At 42.3% G+C, this 19,393-nt stretch overlaps 1 protein-coding gene across 8 annotated transcripts in view; it reads left to right on the top strand.

Annotated features, from left to right (window-relative positions):
* gdpd5b (glycerophosphodiester phosphodiesterase domain containing 5b) overlaps positions 1 to 19,393 on the top strand; it is a 107,084-nt gene that overhangs the window by 49,621 nt on the left and 38,070 nt on the right. For all 8 annotated transcript variants that reach the window (XR_004203935.1, XR_004203934.1, XM_031795520.1 and 5 more), the window contains exon 2: positions 6,836 to 7,011. Coding sequence is in view for 6 of the 8 variants with exons in the window: in XM_031795520.1 (XP_031651380.1) it covers positions 6,895 to 7,011 (117 nt within the window). In the remaining 2 variants the exon portion in view is untranslated. The remainder of the gene's footprint in view (positions 1 to 6,835; positions 7,012 to 19,393) is intronic.

Here is a 19,393-nt window from a genome sequence, read left to right as displayed (position 1 = left end):
TAAACTTCCGACTTCAACTGTAGGTACATGACATAATGACGCCACGTAAAACTTTGCGCTACACGTGTAACACAGCATTCCCAACCTAGCCCACAATGTCTGCTGTGTGGATCGAGCAGTCAATAAGTCGAGCAGTTATTTGAAATAGTAAGAACATTTCAGCGAGACAACTCAGTCGAAATTCATTAAAGCCAAGAAAATAGAATTCATTGCCCTTGACAGTCAACCGTTCTCAGTCGTGGGTGATGTTAGCTTTCACCGACTGGGCGAGCACCAATACACATAACCAAGTGCGCTATTTTTCAGATGTTGCCCTAACGGAGTTAAACAGTAATAGCGTCACTGCTATTAGCTCCATACTCACCAATGTGTTGGAGGAAACACCATGCACCTGGCGACGTACACTGCGCCCTGCCCGCCACAGGAGTCGCTAGTACGCGATGGGGCAATGACATCCCTGCCGGCCAAACCCTCCCCTAACCCGGACGACGCTGGGCCAATTATGTGCGTCTCCCCATGGGTCTCCCGGACATGGCCAGCTTCGACAGAGCCTGGACTCGAAACCAGAATCTCTAGTGGCATAGCTAGCACTGTGATGCAGTGCCTTAGACCACTGCGCCCCTCGGGAGGCCATGGTAGACTTAACTAAAGAGATCCATCAAGAAGCTTTAATATTCTGGGGGAATTGTTGAATTGAAGTTGAGCAATATTCCAATTGTAGGCCTATTTCTGTAAAGGGGTAGTGAAATCAATCTGCCATAATTAATTAATGTGTTAGGTAGTTATATGCAATTAAAAGTTACATGTTTATTGTAATTCAACGACCACTTATGTCTTTCTAGTTCAGTGCAATATGTTGGTATTGAAGTCAAATCAAATCAAAGTACATGTTTAACTTAGCACCACCCATTGATGCGATGTAACATTAAAATTCTGAATACGGGGTAAAACAAAAGAGAACAAAAAACTTTCATGGTTGTCCCAAGCTATAATCCTGTGATTCCCTAACAAACCACCTCCCTTCAGGATGACACTTAGAGATAAGGTTTCTGGAGACTCTCTCGGCCAAATACATTTTAGCATCGCCCCCACCCCTCATCGTTCTGTAGCAATTCTCTCTCCCTGTATCACAATCACAAATAAAACCATTTAATAAATTATCCAACCAAAATGTAGAATGACAGTCCAATTTAGCACACATCATCCCTGTTTATGAACAACTTTTTATTGCTGGTAATGGCTCTTCTCATTACAGCCCCCTTTTGTCCCTGTTTTGCTGTTACGAGTGGCCTGGTAATAAAAGATCAGTATCTCAATGCATTCTTAGTCTAAATAGTTAGCAGGGTGTATACAACCCCCCCCCCCCCCCCCCCCACCCACTTTCCTTCACCCGACACTTATCATTCTAGCGTGTCTTCTTCAGATAGCGTTTACAGTTCATTTTCCTAATGTAACATTTGCCTGTGACATTTCATGGCCCTTGATAATGTCCCAATTTTTAATATCCAAGTAGATAGTTCTGTTTCTCCCATGTACACGAGCTGTTGTCTCACCTGAGCTGTTCTCTCTCTCTCACTCTCACTCACTCACTCACTCACTTCACTCACTTCACTCACTTCACTCACTTCACTCACTTCACTCACTCACTTCACTCACTTCACTCACTTCACTCACTTCACTCACTTCACTCACTTCACTCACTTCACTCACTTCACTCACTTCACTCACTTCACTCACTTCACTCCACTCCACAGGTGCTCTCAGCACCCCGGCCCTGGTTTATGGCTCGGACTCGGTAAAAGTCACTGTCTCTGATTGCACGCCTTTGTCGCTCTTTCTTCAGCCGGTTAGGGAGGGTTTTGAGGTTTACACACACTCTGTGGTCAAATTATTCCTACCATGCATTTAGACACTATCTGACCACCTTCCCATGATAACCTCAAAGTACAGATCATAACAATAGTTTAGTTGATTTAATTTCCGTTTCAGGAAATCCAGACAAACATTGATTAATTTTTGACATGAACCTTTTCTTCATAACATTATCTCGGGCGGCAGGGTAGCCTAGTGGTTAGAGCGTTGGACCTAGTAACCGAAAGGTTGCAAGTTCGAATCCCCGAGCTGACAAGGTACAAATCTGTTGTTCTGCCCCTGAACAGGCAGTTAACCCACTGTTCCTAGGCCGTCATTGAAAATAAGAATTTGTTCTTAACTGACTTGCCTAGTAAAATAAAGGTACAATTTTAATTTTAAAATCTCAACGACAAATGTCAATAAGCATAACGTATTGTTACTGCTAAAACCATTAATAACTAAATTAGTCCATACTCCTTTATTCTACTGGCAACCTCTTGGAAGAGTTACCATTATCCAATCTGGTAAAATTTGTATCAAAACAAAAACACAAAATGAAATCAGCAATACATATATCACAATCCATTTTAAATAATTGTCATCCCTTATTAACATATTTTCCTTTCTATAAGCAGACTGAACACTATACCACTGTATAAGTACACAAGGACCAGGACCTCAGGGAAATGGTAATTTTCCCCTTTGGAACACGTGATTCAAAAACATGTTAAATCAAAAATAAACAAATTCGAATAACTAATCAAAATAGAATCACAACTCTTTAACTCCCTATGGAAATAATAATCTCCTAAAGTAATGGTACAATTTGGATCGAGACTGGTGTTTCTCATTCATTTTTTAATTAAATCCCTGTGTTCCGTTAATTTCTAGTGAGGTTGATCATTGCTCACGAGAATTTTTTTAGGATACAGGGCATTCGACACCATTAAAATGTTTCATCCACCTTTTCTTTCCCTGTCCTTCAGAAACAATTTAACAAAAATTTCCATCCTTCTGCATTCCCAATTTAACTGAATTGAGAAGACCCCATCCAAAAAATCCCACAGTATCAATACACCACTAAACGCACATTCGGAACCAGTAAATGGTGTGTGCGTGCTGGTGAACCGTAGGTCCAGAACACATATGAACCGGCCTCACTTATTATCTTGAACTCATTTATGGCCTAATTCAATTACATTAATACCTCAAACTGCCGAATATCACTAACTGCTCTCCTCCCTCAATCTCAGGGGACCTTCCAAATCAAAATAATGAAACTGCTCTTTTGGAAAAGTGTACATTCCGTTAGCATTCACTATGCAACTTTTTAATCAGCAATCCAAATGTATGAATTATAAACTAAACCTGTTAATTGTAAATTCACTGTCCTGACTCCAATCATGAAATGTTTGTTTTAATCCACCCCATCCTTTATTTAGCATGTACTACCCTTAGACACGGCAACATTATCTCACCACCGAGTCTAACACTGGTCTTCTTACCTCATTATTCTCCATAACCACCACATAAAACATTTTAAATTTCATTTTAGGTTTGGTAACCCCTATACCAATTCCTCGTGACCCCTCCACCCTTTCGAACATTCTAGAATCAATTCCAGAACAAGACTACATTAAACGTAAATCTATTTAAAAATAAAACCACAATGTCTCATGATATCAGAAAAAACTAAACACGGCATTCTGAGTTTGCAAGGAGTGTTTAGCCATCTAATTTAAATGTGTTACCTTTAGAGTCCATCCCCTGGCATTTCGCCTAGATTCTTCAACCCAAATTTAGCCAATTTCCCATCGTAAGGAATCCGCAATTTCATCCCTGGCTTCTACTAAAAAGTTATGTAAAACGTGATCTCATACGTCTTCCTTCACATAGAAACTGTCATTTCTATTCATCATTTATCGATTAAACAGAGCCTATACACCGCTTGGTGAAAGTTTAATTTCTGCTACTTTCCGGAGGACTTTCAGGAGTTTTTCAGTCTTTTTGTCCCAGCTTTGATGCACCTGTGCTGACCTCGCCTTCTGGATGGAAGCAGGGTGAACAGGTAGTGACTCAATCTTTTTTGCCTTCCTGTGACATCGGGTGTTGTAGGTGTCCTGGAGGGCAGGTAGTGTGCCCCTGGTGATGCGATGTGCAGACCGCATCACCCTCTGGAGAGCCCTGCGGTTGTGGGCGTTTCAGTTGCCGTACCAGTCGGCGATGCAGCGCGACAGGATGCTCTCAATTGTGTACCAGTAAAAGTTAGTGAGGGTTTTAGGAGACCAGCCAAATTGTTCAGCCTCTTGAGGTTAAAGAGGTGCTGTAGCGCCTTCTTCACTACACGGTCTGTGTGCGTGGACCATTTCAGTTTGTCGGTGATATGTACACGAGGAACAAAAAACTTCCCACCACCTCCACTGCTGTCCCGTCGATGTGGATAGGGGGGGTTCTCCCTTCAGTTACCTTAGCTTTCTTGGGAACAGGAACAATGGTGGCCATCTTGAAGCATGTGGGGACAGCAGACTGGGATAGGGATTGATTGAATATGCCCGTCAACAAACCAGCCAGCTGGTCTGTGCATGTTCTGAGGACGTGGCTAGGGATGCCGTCTGGGCCGGCAGCCGTGCAAGGGTTAACATGTTTAATTTATTTTACTCACGTTGGCCACGGAGGAGGAGAGCCCACAGTCTTTGGTAGCGGCCGTGTTGGTGGCACTTTATTGTCATGAAAGAGAGTGCAAAGAAGTTGTTTAATTTGTCTGGGAGCGAGACGTCGATGTCCACAACGAGGCTGGTTTTTTGTAATCCGGGATTGTCTGTAGACCCTGCCACATACGTCTTGTGTTCGAGCCGTTGAATTCTGACTCCACTTTCTCTATAACATAACATTGAAAGTTGTGCAATGTAACAACAATATTTAGACTTAGGGTTGCCACCCGTTTGAGAAAATACAGAATGGTTCTGTGTTTCACTAAAAGAATAAACATTTTGTTTTTGAAATTATAGTTTCAGGATTTCACCATATTAATGACCAAAGGCTCGTATTTCTGTGATTATTATAATAAAGTCTATGATTTGATATTTGATAGAGCAGTCTGGCAATACTAAAGTGCCTATTAGAACATCCAATAGTCAAAGGTATGTGAAATACAAATGGTATAGAGAGAAATGGTCGAGTCATAATTCCTATAATAACTGCAACCTAATATTTCTTTACTGGGAATATTGAACTATCAGCTTTCAGATGTTCTGAGCAAGGAACTTAAACGTTAGCTTTTTTTACATGGCACATATTGCACTTTACTTTCTTCGCCAACACTGTGTTTTTGCATTATTTAAACCAAATTGAGCATGTTTCATTATTTATTTCAGACTAAATGGATTTTATTTATGTATTATATTAAGTTAAAATAAGTGTTCATTGTTCATTCAGTATTGTTGTAATTGTCATTATTACAAATATATATATATTAAAATCATCTGAGTAATCAGTATCGGCTTTTTTTGGTCCTCCAATAATCGGCATTGGCGTTGAATAATCATTATCGGTTGACCTCTAGTTACAATCCCGGATATCTCTTTGGAAAGCAACTCTTGCCCTAATTTCATCGACTTTGTTAACCTCTCTGGGGTATGTGGGACGCGTCCCACCTGACCAAAAGCCAGGGAAAATGCAGAGTGCCAAATTCAAATAAATTACTATAAAAATCTAACTTTCATTAAATCACACATGCAAGATAGCAAATTAAAGCTACACTTGTTGTGAATCCAGCCAACATGTCAGATTTCAAAAAGGCTTTTCAGCGAAACCAAACAATGCTATTATCTGAGGATAGCACCATAGTAAACAAAGAGAGAAAGCATATTTCAACCCTCATGCCTTACCTTTGACGAGCTTCTTTTGTTGGCACTCCAATATGTCCCATAAACATCACAAATGATCATTTTGTTCGATTAATTCTGTCAATATATATCCAAAATGTCCATTTATTTGGCGCGTTTGATCCAGAAAAACACCGGTTCCAACTTGCTCAACGTGACTACAACATATCTCTAAAGTTACCTGTAAACTTTGTCAAAACATTTCAAACTACTTTTGTAATACAACTTTAGGTATTTTTTTAACTTAAATAATCGATCAAATTGAAGACTGGATGATCTGTGTTCAATACAGGAAGAAAACAAACTGAAGCATGCTTTCTGGTCACGCGCCTCTATCTAACAGTACACTTCAAGTGACCTTCGTTCAAGATGGCTGTACTTCTTCATTACACAAAGGAATAACCTCAACCAATTTCTAAAGACTGTTGACATGAAGCGATAGGAACTGCAAGAAGGTCCCTTAGAAATCTGGATTCCCAATAAAAATTCATTGAAAAGAGTGACCTCCTAGGGACTGGACATTAGCGAGTAATATACTTGGAAGTGGTGGGTGATGTATGTGCATCCGAAGGAAGACCGCTCCTCTAGAAGACTGCTAGAAGACCACTCCTCCGACGGCGTTGTTTTGGGTCGGCCTCTGTAATCAGTTCAAATGCCCTAGGAGGTGCAGACAAAGGATCCGCTTTGGGAAAGTCGTATTCCTGGTCGTTGTGCTGGTAAGTTGACGTCTCTCTGATATCCAGTAATTCTTCCCGGCTGAATGTAATAACACTTAAGGTTTTCTGGGCTAACAATGTAAGAAATAATACATAAAAAAACGAAATAATGCACAGTTTCCGAAGGACTTGAAGCGAAGCGCAGTTAGAGATGGCAGCTATCTTTCTTTTCTCATTCAGTGCGTAAATAAGCGTGTGGCATGTTGCTATTCAAATTTCATCTGTCTTGCTGACTGTTGATGTTCAAATGTCACCTCAGTGAAATACCCATAACAATCAACCTTGCACCGGTCTTGTGTCCTAATGGATACAATATTTCCTTTTTAGAATGTATTGTAGGCAATACTAATGTTTCTGTTTTCTTGTTGCTCTCCCATGCAGGTTTCCTGTTTGGTCAATGGGATGTTAGAGGTCTGGAGGCGTGCCAGAACTGAAGGAGCATGGTGAAGCACCAACCCCTGCAGGTTTACGAGAGGCAGCTGTGTTTGTCATGTCTCACAGGGATCTATGGGTGCCGGTGGAAACGGTACCAACGGTCACATGATGACACCACCAAGGTGAGTTCTGCCTAGCAGACCTTACGTTTGTACCTAAATGACCATAATGTACATGGCATATTGTTGTTGGTATATGGAAGTTAGTAATTTCTGGAAGATCTATTATCGGCCAAATGTCAGTTGGTTGACTGGAGCGAGTGTAATCGAATGGTACCAGACAGTCCACTTTCTTTTTTTCGTTCCAAGTTCACTGCAGGATTACAGCACCACACTGTATCTTATATCTCATTATTAATTAAAAACACTCTAATTTGGCGTGTCTGTGAGAGCGTGCAGTGCATGTGGGCAGGATTCCTCCCTTATGCCATCCATTACCCATGCCCCATCTTTCAAGATGCATTTATAAAAAGCCATGTAGGCCCACTGTTCCCTGGGCGCCGAAGATGTGGATGTCAATTATGCCAGCCCCCCCCCCCCCCCCCCCCCCCCGCACCTCTGATTCAGAGGGGTTGTTTTAAATGCGGAAGACACATTTCAGTTGAGTGCATTCAGTTGTACAGCTGACTAGGTATCCCCTTTTCCCTTTCCCATCCCTTTCGTAATAACCTGTCCTTGGGCTGTCACTGGAGGTGCCTTTGGCCTTGCAGAGCACCTACATGTCCTGGAACTGTGTTTAAGTCTGTATGTGCTGCAGATAGTATTCCATTTTTTTATCAAGCATTCAGAGCCTCCCCTTGGTCACATTCATCGCAGCCTTTATTTGTTTAAGTAGGTTTTCCATCATGCCAAGCAGCCCTGGTCTGTCAGATTTAGTACCACATGGTAATTGGAGCACAATAGTCCACCATCACCTAGCTAGCCTGGGACAAGTAGACAGAGCTGAAACCTATGTGTGAAATATAATGTACCGTAAATCTTTTAAGTGGCATAGAAATGTGATCAAATCAAATTTATTTATATAGCCCTTCGTACATCAGCTTATATCTCAAAGTGCTGTACAGAAACCCAGCCTAAAACCCCAAACAATGCAGGTGTAGAAGCACGGTGGCTAGGAAAAACTCCCTAGAAAGGCCAAAACCTAGGAAGAAACCTAGAGAGGAACCAGGCTATGTGGGGTGGCCAGTCCTCTTCTGGCTGTGCCGGGTGGAGATTATAACAAAACATGGCCAAGATGTTTGAATGTTCATAAATGACCAGCATGGTCCAATAATAATAATAATCACAGGCAGAACAGTTGAAACTGGAGCAGCAGCACGGCCAGGTGGACTGGGGACAGCAAGGAGTCATCATGTCAGGTAGTCCTGAGGCATGGTCCTAGGGCTCAGGTCCTCCGAGAGAGAGAAAGAAAGAGAGAATTGGAGAGAGCACACTTAAATTCACACAGGACACCGAATAGGACAGGAGAAGTACTCCAGATATAACAAACTGACCCTAGCCCCCGACACACAAACTACTGCAGCATAAATACTGGAGGCTGAGACAGGAGGGGTCAGGAGACACTGTGGCCCCATCCGAAGACACCCCCGGACAGGGCCAAACAGGAAGGATATAACCCCAACCACTTTGCCAAAGCACAGCTCCCACACTAGAGGGATATCTTCAACCACCAACTTACCATCCTGAGACAAGGCCGAGTATAGCCCACAAAGATCTCCGCCACGGCACAACCCAAGGGGGTGGCACCAACCCAGACAGGAAGATCACATCAGTGACTCAACCCACTCAAGTGACGCATCCCTCCTAGGGACGGTATGAAAGAGCCCCAGTAAGCCAGTGACTTAACCCACTCAAGTGACGCATCCCTCCTAGGGACGGTATGAAAGAGCCCCAGTAAGCCAGTGACTCAGCCCCCGTAATAGGGTTAGAGGCAGAGAATCCCAGTGGAAAGAGGGGAACCGGCCAGGCAGAGACAGCAAGGGCGGTTCGTTGCTCCAGAGCCTTTCCGTTCACCTTCCCACTCCTGGGCCAGACTACACTCAATCATATGACCCACTGAAGAGATGAGTCTTCAGTAAAGACTTAAAGGTTTGCGTCTCTGACATGGGTAGGCAGACCGTTCCATAAAAATGGAGCTCTATAGGAGAAAGCCCTGCCTCCAGCTGTTTGCTTAGAAATTCTAGGGACAATTAGGAGGCCTGCGTCTTGTGTAGGTATGTACAGCAGGACCAAATCAGAGAGATAGGTAGGAGCAAGCCCATGTAATGCTTTGTAGGTTAGCAGTAAAACCTTGAAATCAGTCCTTGCCTTGACAGGAAGCCAGTGTAGGGAGGCTAGCACTGGAGTAATATGATCACATTTTTTGGTTCTAGTCAGGATTCTAGCAGCCGTATTTAGCACTAACTGAAGTTTATTTAGTGCTTTATCCGGGTAGCCGGAAAGTAGAGCATTGCAGTAGTCTAACCTAGAAGTGACAAAAGCATGAATACATTTTTCTGCATCATTTTTGGCCAGAAAGTTTCTGATTTTTGCAATGTTACGTAGATGGAAAAAAAGCTGTCCTTGAAACAGTTTTATTTGAGACTACTGTACATCCATCAAGATTAATTGTCAGATTCAACAGAAGATCTCATCTCTGTTTTGTCTGAGTTTAAAAGTAGAAAAATCCCTTTGGGTGTGGCATACAATTTAACACACTGTAACATGTATTGCAGTGGCATCCTACATCTCACGTGCACCTCAATCAAAAATATGTACCCTTTTTCTAGTTATAGGAATAACCTCTCGTCCTGTGAGCTTAGCATGCAAACTCTGCTGAGTGGTGGATGGATGAGCTATACGTTTTGACCTTTCATTCCTACCCTATTTGCCCTCAGGAAGGTAATGCTGCATGAGTACTTTAAATCTTCAGATAGATGGAGCACATTCATGTTTGACAGGTCTAAGGCCACATGGAGAATTTTTTTTCTCATCCTTTGGTGGGAATAGGATCCTGTGGCTCTGTTTCCTGTTGTCTCTGAGACTGGTAGATATGGTACTGCAGAGTCAGCTGTGTATTTGTGTCGCCTTGGCCACCATGGTCATGTGTGGCGGGCGCGTTGGCCCACTGGGGGAGAATTGGCCAATCAGCAGCCTGTCTGTGCATAGTACCACAGGATTATATTGGACTTGCTGTGGTGCTACTCTGTGTTTACCAGTCTCCTTCTTTGCCAGAATCTGCATCCCAACCTCAGACCCCCACTATGCCATGTTTCAGTAGCATATTTTTCTGCATCCTCCCATGAGCCTATTATTATGGAAGTACTGTACTTTTGAATGCTGCTAACTAAGCATGAATACCTATTCAGTATAATGAATAAAAACTCAGTAAAAGTATAACTGTAAAAATTAAGTTAATTGGATGTCTACAGTCTACAAATTGGCATTACATTTTATTTGCGTTTTGAGTAACTTATTTTTTTACTTATTGTGTACATAATGTTTCTGCTACAGTCTATGACCGAAAATAACTTCTGGACATCAGAAAAACGATTACTCACCACGGACTGGAAGAAATGTTTTCCTTTTAATGAGTCCGACGAGAAGGATATCCTGCTTTCACTTGAACAGGCCCAGATCCACGCCTATTGGCTGTCCTTCCGAGAAGCCGGGGGCGAGCGAGTAAACTCCCACTGCCATCTGTTCTTCTTGCTAACGTGCAATCATAAAAAAATCGAATTGATGACTGATTATTAAGATTATCCTACCAACGGGACATTCAAAACTGAAACATCAAATGTTTCACCAAGATGTGTCCGAACGAAGAAATGGACAATATAGAGCTGGCGGGATTTTCAATGCACCGGCAGAACAGAGACACTACCTCTGGAAAGACAAGGGATGGGTGGTGTCTTTTTGTCAATAACAGCTGGTATGTGATGTCTAATATTAAAGAAGTCTCGAGGTATTGCTCGCCTGAGGTAGAGTACCTTAGTTTGGTCGACAACTTAACATATCTACCAAGAGTTCTCATCTGTATTATTCATAGCAGTCTATTTACCACTACATGACTGTTTTGCTAGCACAGACTGGAATGTGTTCCGGGATTTATCCAATGGCATTGAGGAATACACCACCTCAGTCATCATTGCCTTCATCAATAAGTGCATCGACGATGTCTTCCCCACAGTGAATGTACGCACATATCCCAGCCAGAAGCCATGGACTACAGGCAACGTCCGCATCGAGATAAAGGCTAGAGCTACCACTTTCAAGGAGCGGGAGACTAATCTTGGTAGATAGTTTGGTCGCTTATAAGAAATCCAGCTATGCCCTCAGACGAACCATCAAACAAGCAAAGCGTCAAGACATGATTTAAGATTGAATCCTACTACAAGTGCTTTGACAGGCTGGTCATGGCTCACATCAACAGCATCCTCCCAGACACCCTAGACCCATTCCAATTCGCATACTGCCCCAACAGATCCACAGATGACGCAATCCCAATCGCACTCCACACCGCCCTTTCTCACCTGGACAGAAAGAACCACTGTGAGAATGCTGTTCATCGACTACAGCTCAGCATTCAACACCATAGTGCCCACGAAGCTCATCACTAAGCTAAGGACTCTGGGACTAAACACCTCCCTCTGCAACTGGATCCTGGACTTCCTGACGGGCCGCTGCTAGGTGGTAAGAGTAGGCAACAATATGTCTGCCACGCTGATCCTTATAACTGGGGCCTCTCAGGGGGAGCAAATCGAGGGTTTCAAGTTCCTTGGTGTCCACATCACCAACGAACTATCATGGTCCAAACGTACCAAGACAGTCGTGTACACGACAAAACCTTTTCCCTCCCAGGAGACTGAAAAGATTTGGCATGGGCCCCCAGATCCTCAAAAGGTTCTACAGCTGCACCATCGAGAGCTTCCTGACCGGTGGCATCACTGTCTGGTTTGGCAACTGCACGGCATCTAAGGCACTACAGAGGGTAGTGCGAACGGCCCAGTACATCACTGGGGCCAAGCTTCCTGCCATCCAGGACCTATATAATAGGCGGTGTCAGAGGAAAGCCCATAACATTGTCAGACACTCCAGTCACCAAATATATAGACTGATTTCTCTGCTACCGCACGGCAAGTATTACCGGAGCACCAAGTCTAGGGCCAAAAGCCTCCTCAACAGCTTCTACCCCCAAGCCATTAGACTGCTGAACAATTCATAGAAATTGCCACCGGACAATTTACATTGACTGCTGCTACTCGCTGTTTGTTTGTTACCTATGCATAGTCACTTCGCCCCCACTTACATGTACAAATTACCTCAACTAGCCTGTACCCCTGCGCACTGATTCGGTACAGGTGCCCCGCTGTATATAGCCTCACTATTGTTACTTTTATTATTACTTTGTTATTTTAGCCTACTTGTTTTTTTTTTTTTACTGCACTGTTGGTTAAGGGCTTTTAAGTAAGCATTTCCCATTTTTAAGTAAGTCTACACTTGCTGTATTCAGCACATGTGGAAAATAAAGTTTGATTTGATGTCCATTTATGCAGCTCCAACAGCCGAGGCCCTAGTGCTACAGCACCAAAGGGTCTCTGCAGAGATGGACTGACATCCAGGCCAACATTGAATATAATTGTGTCCCACATGGCAGAACAGACACACAGTCCCACACAAAGCCCTGGCCTACATTGTGAACCATTTTTGTTCTCTTTCAAATTAACAGGATTACTTTAAAGGGATACCTAGGGATTTAGGCAACGAGGCCCTTTATCTACTTCCCAGAGTCTGATGATCACGTGGATACCATTTTTTTGTCTCTGTTTGGGGTTTCAAGGAAGTTGCTAACTAGGGCTAGTGCAGTTGCTAACTAGGGCTAGTGCAGTTGCTAACTAGGGCTAGTGCAGTTGCTAACTAGGGCTAGTGCAGTTGCTAACTAGGGCTAGTGCAGTTGCTAACTAGGGCTAGTGCAGTTGCTAACTAGGGCTAGTGCAGTTACTAACTAGGGCTAGTGCAGTTGCTAACTAGGGCTAGTGCAGTTGCTAACTAGGGCTAGTGCAGTTGCTAACTAGGGCTAGTGCAGTTGCTAACTAGGGCTAGTGCAGTTGCTAACTAGGGCTAGTGCAGTTGCTAACTAGGGCTAGTGCAGTTGCTAACTAGGGCTAGTGCAGTTGCTAACTAGCGCTAGTGCAGTTGCTAACTAACTAACTGGAAGTCTGAGTATTTGCTAGCAGATACCATGGATTTCGTCACTGTGCTAATTAGCCTTGGCTTGTGAAACTACCTCTAACTTCCTTCATACTGGACATAGTGCCATGAAAATGCTATCCACAAGTTCATCTGACTGGGGAAGTAGGTAAATAGCCTTATTGCCAAAAATTGCTATCATCACTGTTTTATGTCGCAACTAAAGTCCGCACTAAACTAGAAAACCAGATGGGCAACATTCTAATATGGCAGGGAACATTCATGCAACATGCAGGGAGCATTCTCTTTGCTATCTTTTTCCTGTCTTCCTCTTAAGTCTTCCATTACTTCTTTAGTTCCCTGACAGAATAAAAGGTCAAAAGCTTCAACACCTCTGCAGAAAACACATTTCCAGGCTGTAGAAGTTACTGAGTAAACAAGCGTTAGGAGGATGTCTCTATATTCCTGTGGGACAGGGCCAAGAGGGCCTTGGAACACAAACCACGATGTGCAGTGATGTTGTTGGTGGGCCCAGGAGCGTTCTGTGATACAGGTGCGTATCCAGCACTCATCCTCAGACTTCTGTGTGATGATTCTCTTCTATGAGACGACTAAACCAGCAGCCGCTAGGCTAGCTGAATGAGGGGTTGATGGTGATAGTCTGTCATGATCGTTAGTAAAGCTTTAGAGCGACTAGAAATCACAGTCCTAGGTTTTCTAATGTCTGATCATTTTAATGATGGAAATTTATTTTGATGGTAATTTGATTATGTGATTACTTGACTAATTTAAGCACTATGTTCATATAAGACATTCAGGTAAGCAATTATATTAATACCCTTTGGTGGAGGTCACGATCAATTGTCTTTGAAAACAAATTAACTGGTAACCTTTGTACTAATAGTGCCTTGTCTACCTGTCTCTATAGTTCAATAATCATATGTAAGCACCTTTCAGTCAGCCTGCACTCACGTCCAGTAGTGCTGACATTCAAACAATTTATCTTAATATTGGGCGAGGAGGGGAATAGCTTAATCTTCCTGAATCCAGTCTCTCTCCAAAGGGAAATGTTTTCTGTCTGTCAGTTTGAATCCCTCTCCGTCTGTCTGTCTCTACTCAGATTCTCTTTGAGTTCGCTAAGTTCAAAACGGCAGGATGGGACTGTTTACCCACTACAATTACCGGTTATATTAAGGGGAATTATTCCATGTAGACATTAGAGGTTGATTTAGATAGGATTTTCCAATACAGATTATTGGAGGACCAAAAAAGCAGATATTTTAAATGTATTTATTTATTTGTAATAATGACAATTACAACAATACTGAATGAACACATTTTAAATTAATATAATACATCATGATTGACCATCTTGAACTTCTTCCATGTTCTAATAATTGCGCCAACAGATGTTGCCTTCTTACCAAGCTGCTTGTCTATTGTCTTGTAGCCCATCCCAGCCTTGTGCAGGTCTACAATTTAACCCTGATGTCCTTACACAGCTCTCTGGTCTTGGCCATTGTGGAGAGGTTGGAGTCTGTTTGAGTGTGTGGACAGGTGTCTTTTATACAGGTAACGAGTTCAAACAGGTGCAGTTAATATAGATAATGAGTGGAGAACAGGAGGGATTCTTAAAGAAAAAAATAACAGGTCTGTGAGAGGCGGAATTCTTACTGGTTGGTAGGTGATCAAATATGTCATGCAATGAAATGCAAATTAATTACTTAAAAATCATACAATGTGATTTTCTGGATTTTTGTTTTAGATTCCGTCTCTCGCAGTTGAAGTGTACCTATGATAAAAATTAGAGACCTCTACATGCTTTGTAGGTAGGAAACACTGCCGATTTTGCAGGTTATCAAATACTTGTTCTCCCCACTATACCTTTGACTATTGGATGTTCTTATAGGCACTTTAGTATTTCCAGTGAAACAGTATAGCTTCTGTCTCTCCTCGCCCCTACCTGGCCTTGAACAAGGAACACATCGACAACAGCCATCCTCGAAGCATCGCTCCACAAAGCCGCGGCCTTGCAGAGCAAGGTGAACAACTACTTCAAGGTCTCAGAGCGAGTGACGTCACTGATTTGAAATGCAATTAGCTCGCACCCCGCTAACTAGCTAGCCATTTCACATTGGTTACACCAGCCTAATCTCGGGAGTTGATAGGCTTGAACTCATAAACAGCTCAATGCTTGAAGCAGAGCGAAGAGCTGCTGGCAAATGCATGAAAGTGTTGTTTGAATGAATTCTTACGAGCCTGCTACTGCCTACAACCGCTCAGTCAGACTGCTTTATCAAATATCATATCATATCAGACTTAATTATAACATAATAACACACAGAAATACGAGCCTTAGGTCATTAACATGGTCAAATCCGGAAACTATCATTTTGAAAACAAAACGTTTATTCTTTCAGTGAAATACAGAACCGTTCCATATAGTACATAATTAACGGGTCTAAAGTCTAAATATTTCTGTTACATTTCACAACCTTCAATGTTATGTCATAATTATGTACTATTCTGGCAAATGAATTAGTCTTAAATGGTCTTCACACAGTTCGCAACGAGCCAGGCGGCCCAAACTGCTGCATATATTAGGAATAAATGGTCTTCACACAGTTCGCAACTGATTGCACGGAACGCAAGAGAAGTGACACAATTTCCCTAGTTAAAAGAAATTCATGTTAGCTGGCAATATTAACGAAATATGCAGGGTTAAAAATATATACTGGTCTACTGTTTTTAAAGAAAGGCATTGACGTTTATGGTTAGGTACACACATTGGTGCAACGACAGTGCTTTTTTCGCGAATGCGCTTGTTAAATCATCACCCGTTTGGTGAAGTAGGCTGTGATTAGATGAGAAATTAACACCGCATCGATTATATGCAATGCAGGACATGCTAGATTAGCTAGTAATATCATCAACCATGTGTAGTTAAGATTTATTGATAGTTTTTTTATAAGATAGGTATCATGCTAGCCAGCAACTTACCTTGGCTTCTTGCTGCACTCGCGTAACAGGTAGTCAGCCTGCCACGCAGGCTCCTCATGGAGTGCAATGTAAGGCAGTTGGTTAATATTTCATTTTGTTTACCATAATTACATAGCTTTCGTTGGTTGGTGGAAGTGTAGGCTACCTTCTAGTACGTGTTATGTCCAAAAGGCTAACCAGAGAAAATACACTTTCAGCAGTAGTGTGATTTATCAGAGGCTGTATTCTTTCCCCTGTGCTAGTGTTCAGTGAGTCCAGCCAGTCCGGGAGGTTACCAAGGTCTCCAATGTTTTCCTGAACTTTTCAACTCTTCAGATATGAGTGTCCAATGACAACACGCTGTTTCAGATCAAAAGCTGACCAAGAAGAACAGGTAATACCAAAATATCTAGGGTATCATATTAGTTGTAGCTATGAGAGAGCTGAAGAGGCCATTCTGTTCTGTAATAAGTGAAGCCACGGCCAGTTGGTGCTCCTGACAGTTCTGTCATAACTGGAGAGAGGGTCGAGGACCAGAGGGCTGGAACCCTCTAACCCTGATCTTCTCAGGGCAATGTTGTTGGTCTGATAGGTGGGCCTTAGCTAGGTGGGGAAACACACTATTTTGAGGGAGTTGTGAAGGGATTAGGGCTGTGATGAGCTGTGGGACATTCAGTGACAACGCCACCAGCTGCTGGTCTGGCCCAGGACAACAAGGAGACGGGCAGACCACTGCCTGAGGAAAGGGTGGGTGATGGTGGGAAGGACTGACTCGCTCGCTATCCCGGCCTGTGTACACCTGCTTCAGTCCCTAGTTGCATTCTTGAAAAAAAACAAATGTATTGAATATTTAAATCATACAATATACTTGAGTGAAGCCGCTCAACAACTACATCACAATAGTCATCTAATGGACTCCCATCCAGAGCGACACACAGAAGCAAACAGGGTCAACGCCCTGCTCAAGGGCACGTCGACAGATCTCCCACAAGGTCAAAAACGGGGACCCGATCCATCAGCCACCGGCCCAAGCTCCCACCCGCCAGGCCACCAGCCCTCCAAGATCCATCCCACAGTTCCCCAAGAGCTGCCCCTCAACCATCAGACCCCTCCCACTATAAAATAATCCATTCCCCACCTCCAAGACCACCCCCCCCCCCCAATAACCATGAAAATGAACAAAAGACAAGGAAAACAGAAAACAACAATGCAAACAACAAAAGTCATAACAGCAAGGCAAACTGAATGTTTGAGTGCATGTATAGCACTATTTGTTTGTGTGTATGTGTACAAACACCTGCACGGCATCATCCACAGGCAAACCCTAGTTGCATTCTTCATAGTTTGGCATATTCCAGATAGTTAATTGATGATACACTTTGGACTGTAGTGTTAAGTGGTGAAGTGTGTTTTAATACAGGACTGGACAGATGCACAGTTTTGATGTTGTTGGTTCTGTTTTTTGTGCTCCGTTTTATTTACTTAACAAATAAGGAACACTCAATGTGCACTTTATAATCAAAATACAGCTGTAGATAGAATTCAAAGATCAAACATCACACATACAACTGATGTCTCTCCTGAGTTCTGCAAAATAGGAAAAGTCTTAAATTATTTTACTAAGCCCGAAGTCCAGCTCTAGTGATGTAACTGCACATGTCATTACCTTCTACTCATCAGACCAAGCCCATGCATACACAGCTATTTATAACTTGCAAGAGATACAATAGTTCCAGTGTTTTCTAAGGGCTCAGCAGTAAATGTACACTCCCCAAGTTGATTTACAGAGGTATGTCTGACTAGTCTCTTATCTCTTTTACTCCCTTGCAGGGTTCTCTGTCTAATCTCTTTTAGCCTAGAGGTGCCTTCTCACAGACACCCTGCAATAATTCACACATCTCTCAGACTGTTTCTTTATAAGGGGCTGAGACTAGAAAAGACTGGAACAATTAAACCTTATTATATATATATATATATATATATATATTTTATAAATGTATAGGGTCCTAGACTACAGATTAATTTATAATATAGATTAACTATATATAATTAATCTTGCACCAAATGTTTGTATTATAATTGATAATGCTTATGTTGTATTAATAGAAGGGGAAGGGCTATAAGACCCCTCCACATTTATATATATAGTTATATATAGTTACTATATATATTTGTTGGACTGGCTACAGGATTATGTCTGCAGAATTAATGATGTTACAGTAAGGCACGAAGTAGTATAACTATATATAGGGGTCTTATAGCCCTTCCCCTTCTATTAATACAACATAAGCATTATCAATTATAATACATCAAACATTTGGTGCAGCCCCTATCATGACCCCAATTTGACCCCGTCAATGTACAGAAGCTAACTAAAGCATTATCCTATGAGATTGAGGAGTGTGTGAATACTAGGCGGAATTGGTTCTCTAGGCTAAAACGCTCTCAACACATTTCCATAGATATTGCCAAATGTGCCTTCTGGCATGTGGTAGCGTGTTTGCATGATGTGTGTATATTATGAGTAATGGGTGGGTTCTTCCTCACGCCTCTTATCTTGCTTCCACAGAATTGCCATGTGAAATAAGTGTAATTCTAAGTGTTCAATAAGTGCTTTCAATAAATCTCATGCAAATTATTCAATTTGGGATTTTTTTAAATTGAAGGATTGGATACCATTTAGCATGAGGTCTGTTGATGTGTAGAAGTAGTATTTCTGTGGATTGACTGGGCTAATGTAGTTTGAATTGTCGTGCCTTACTGTAACATCATTAATTCTGCAGACATAATCCTGTAGCCAGTCCAACAAATTGCCTTCATTCCTTTAATATTGTACAAGATTGCATGATATACTGTAGCACAATAAATTACACAAGAACAGAACATTTACATAATTAATTTCGGCAATTGCAGCAGTCAATTGTGTAGCAACTAATGAAACATTGTTCTTAACCTCTGTAAGACGATGTTCCAAACACTCATCTAGAATGTCTCTACATCTCCTTTCTGAGTTCAAATTCTTGCTCTGCTCTGGATTCCCTTTCAGTGGATTCCCTTTCAGTGGATTCCCTTCCAGTGGATTCCCTTCCAGTGGATTCCCTTCCAGTGGATTCCCTTCCAGTGGATTCCCTTCCAGTGGATTCCCTTCCAGTGGATTCCCTTCCAGTGGATTCCCTTCCAGTGGATTCCCTTCCAGTGGATTCCCTTTCAGTGGATTCCCTTCCAGTGGATTCCCTTTCAGTGAACTTCACGTGCCTGCATGCTTGATTTGATAGACCTCAAGGGTTGGTGTGGAATTAGCTCATTCCTCTACTGAGCTGCAGTCAGGAGCTACTGTAGATGGGACAGCAGTTGGGCA

This window comes from Oncorhynchus kisutch, linkage group LG18 (assembly GCF_002021735.2).
Source record: "Oncorhynchus kisutch isolate 150728-3 linkage group LG18, Okis_V2, whole genome shotgun sequence".
NCBI classification, from domain to species: Eukaryota; Metazoa; Chordata; class Actinopteri; order Salmoniformes; family Salmonidae; genus Oncorhynchus; species Oncorhynchus kisutch.
Note: the sequence above shows the minus strand (reverse complement) of the source record. Positions and strands in the feature narration are given on the sequence as shown.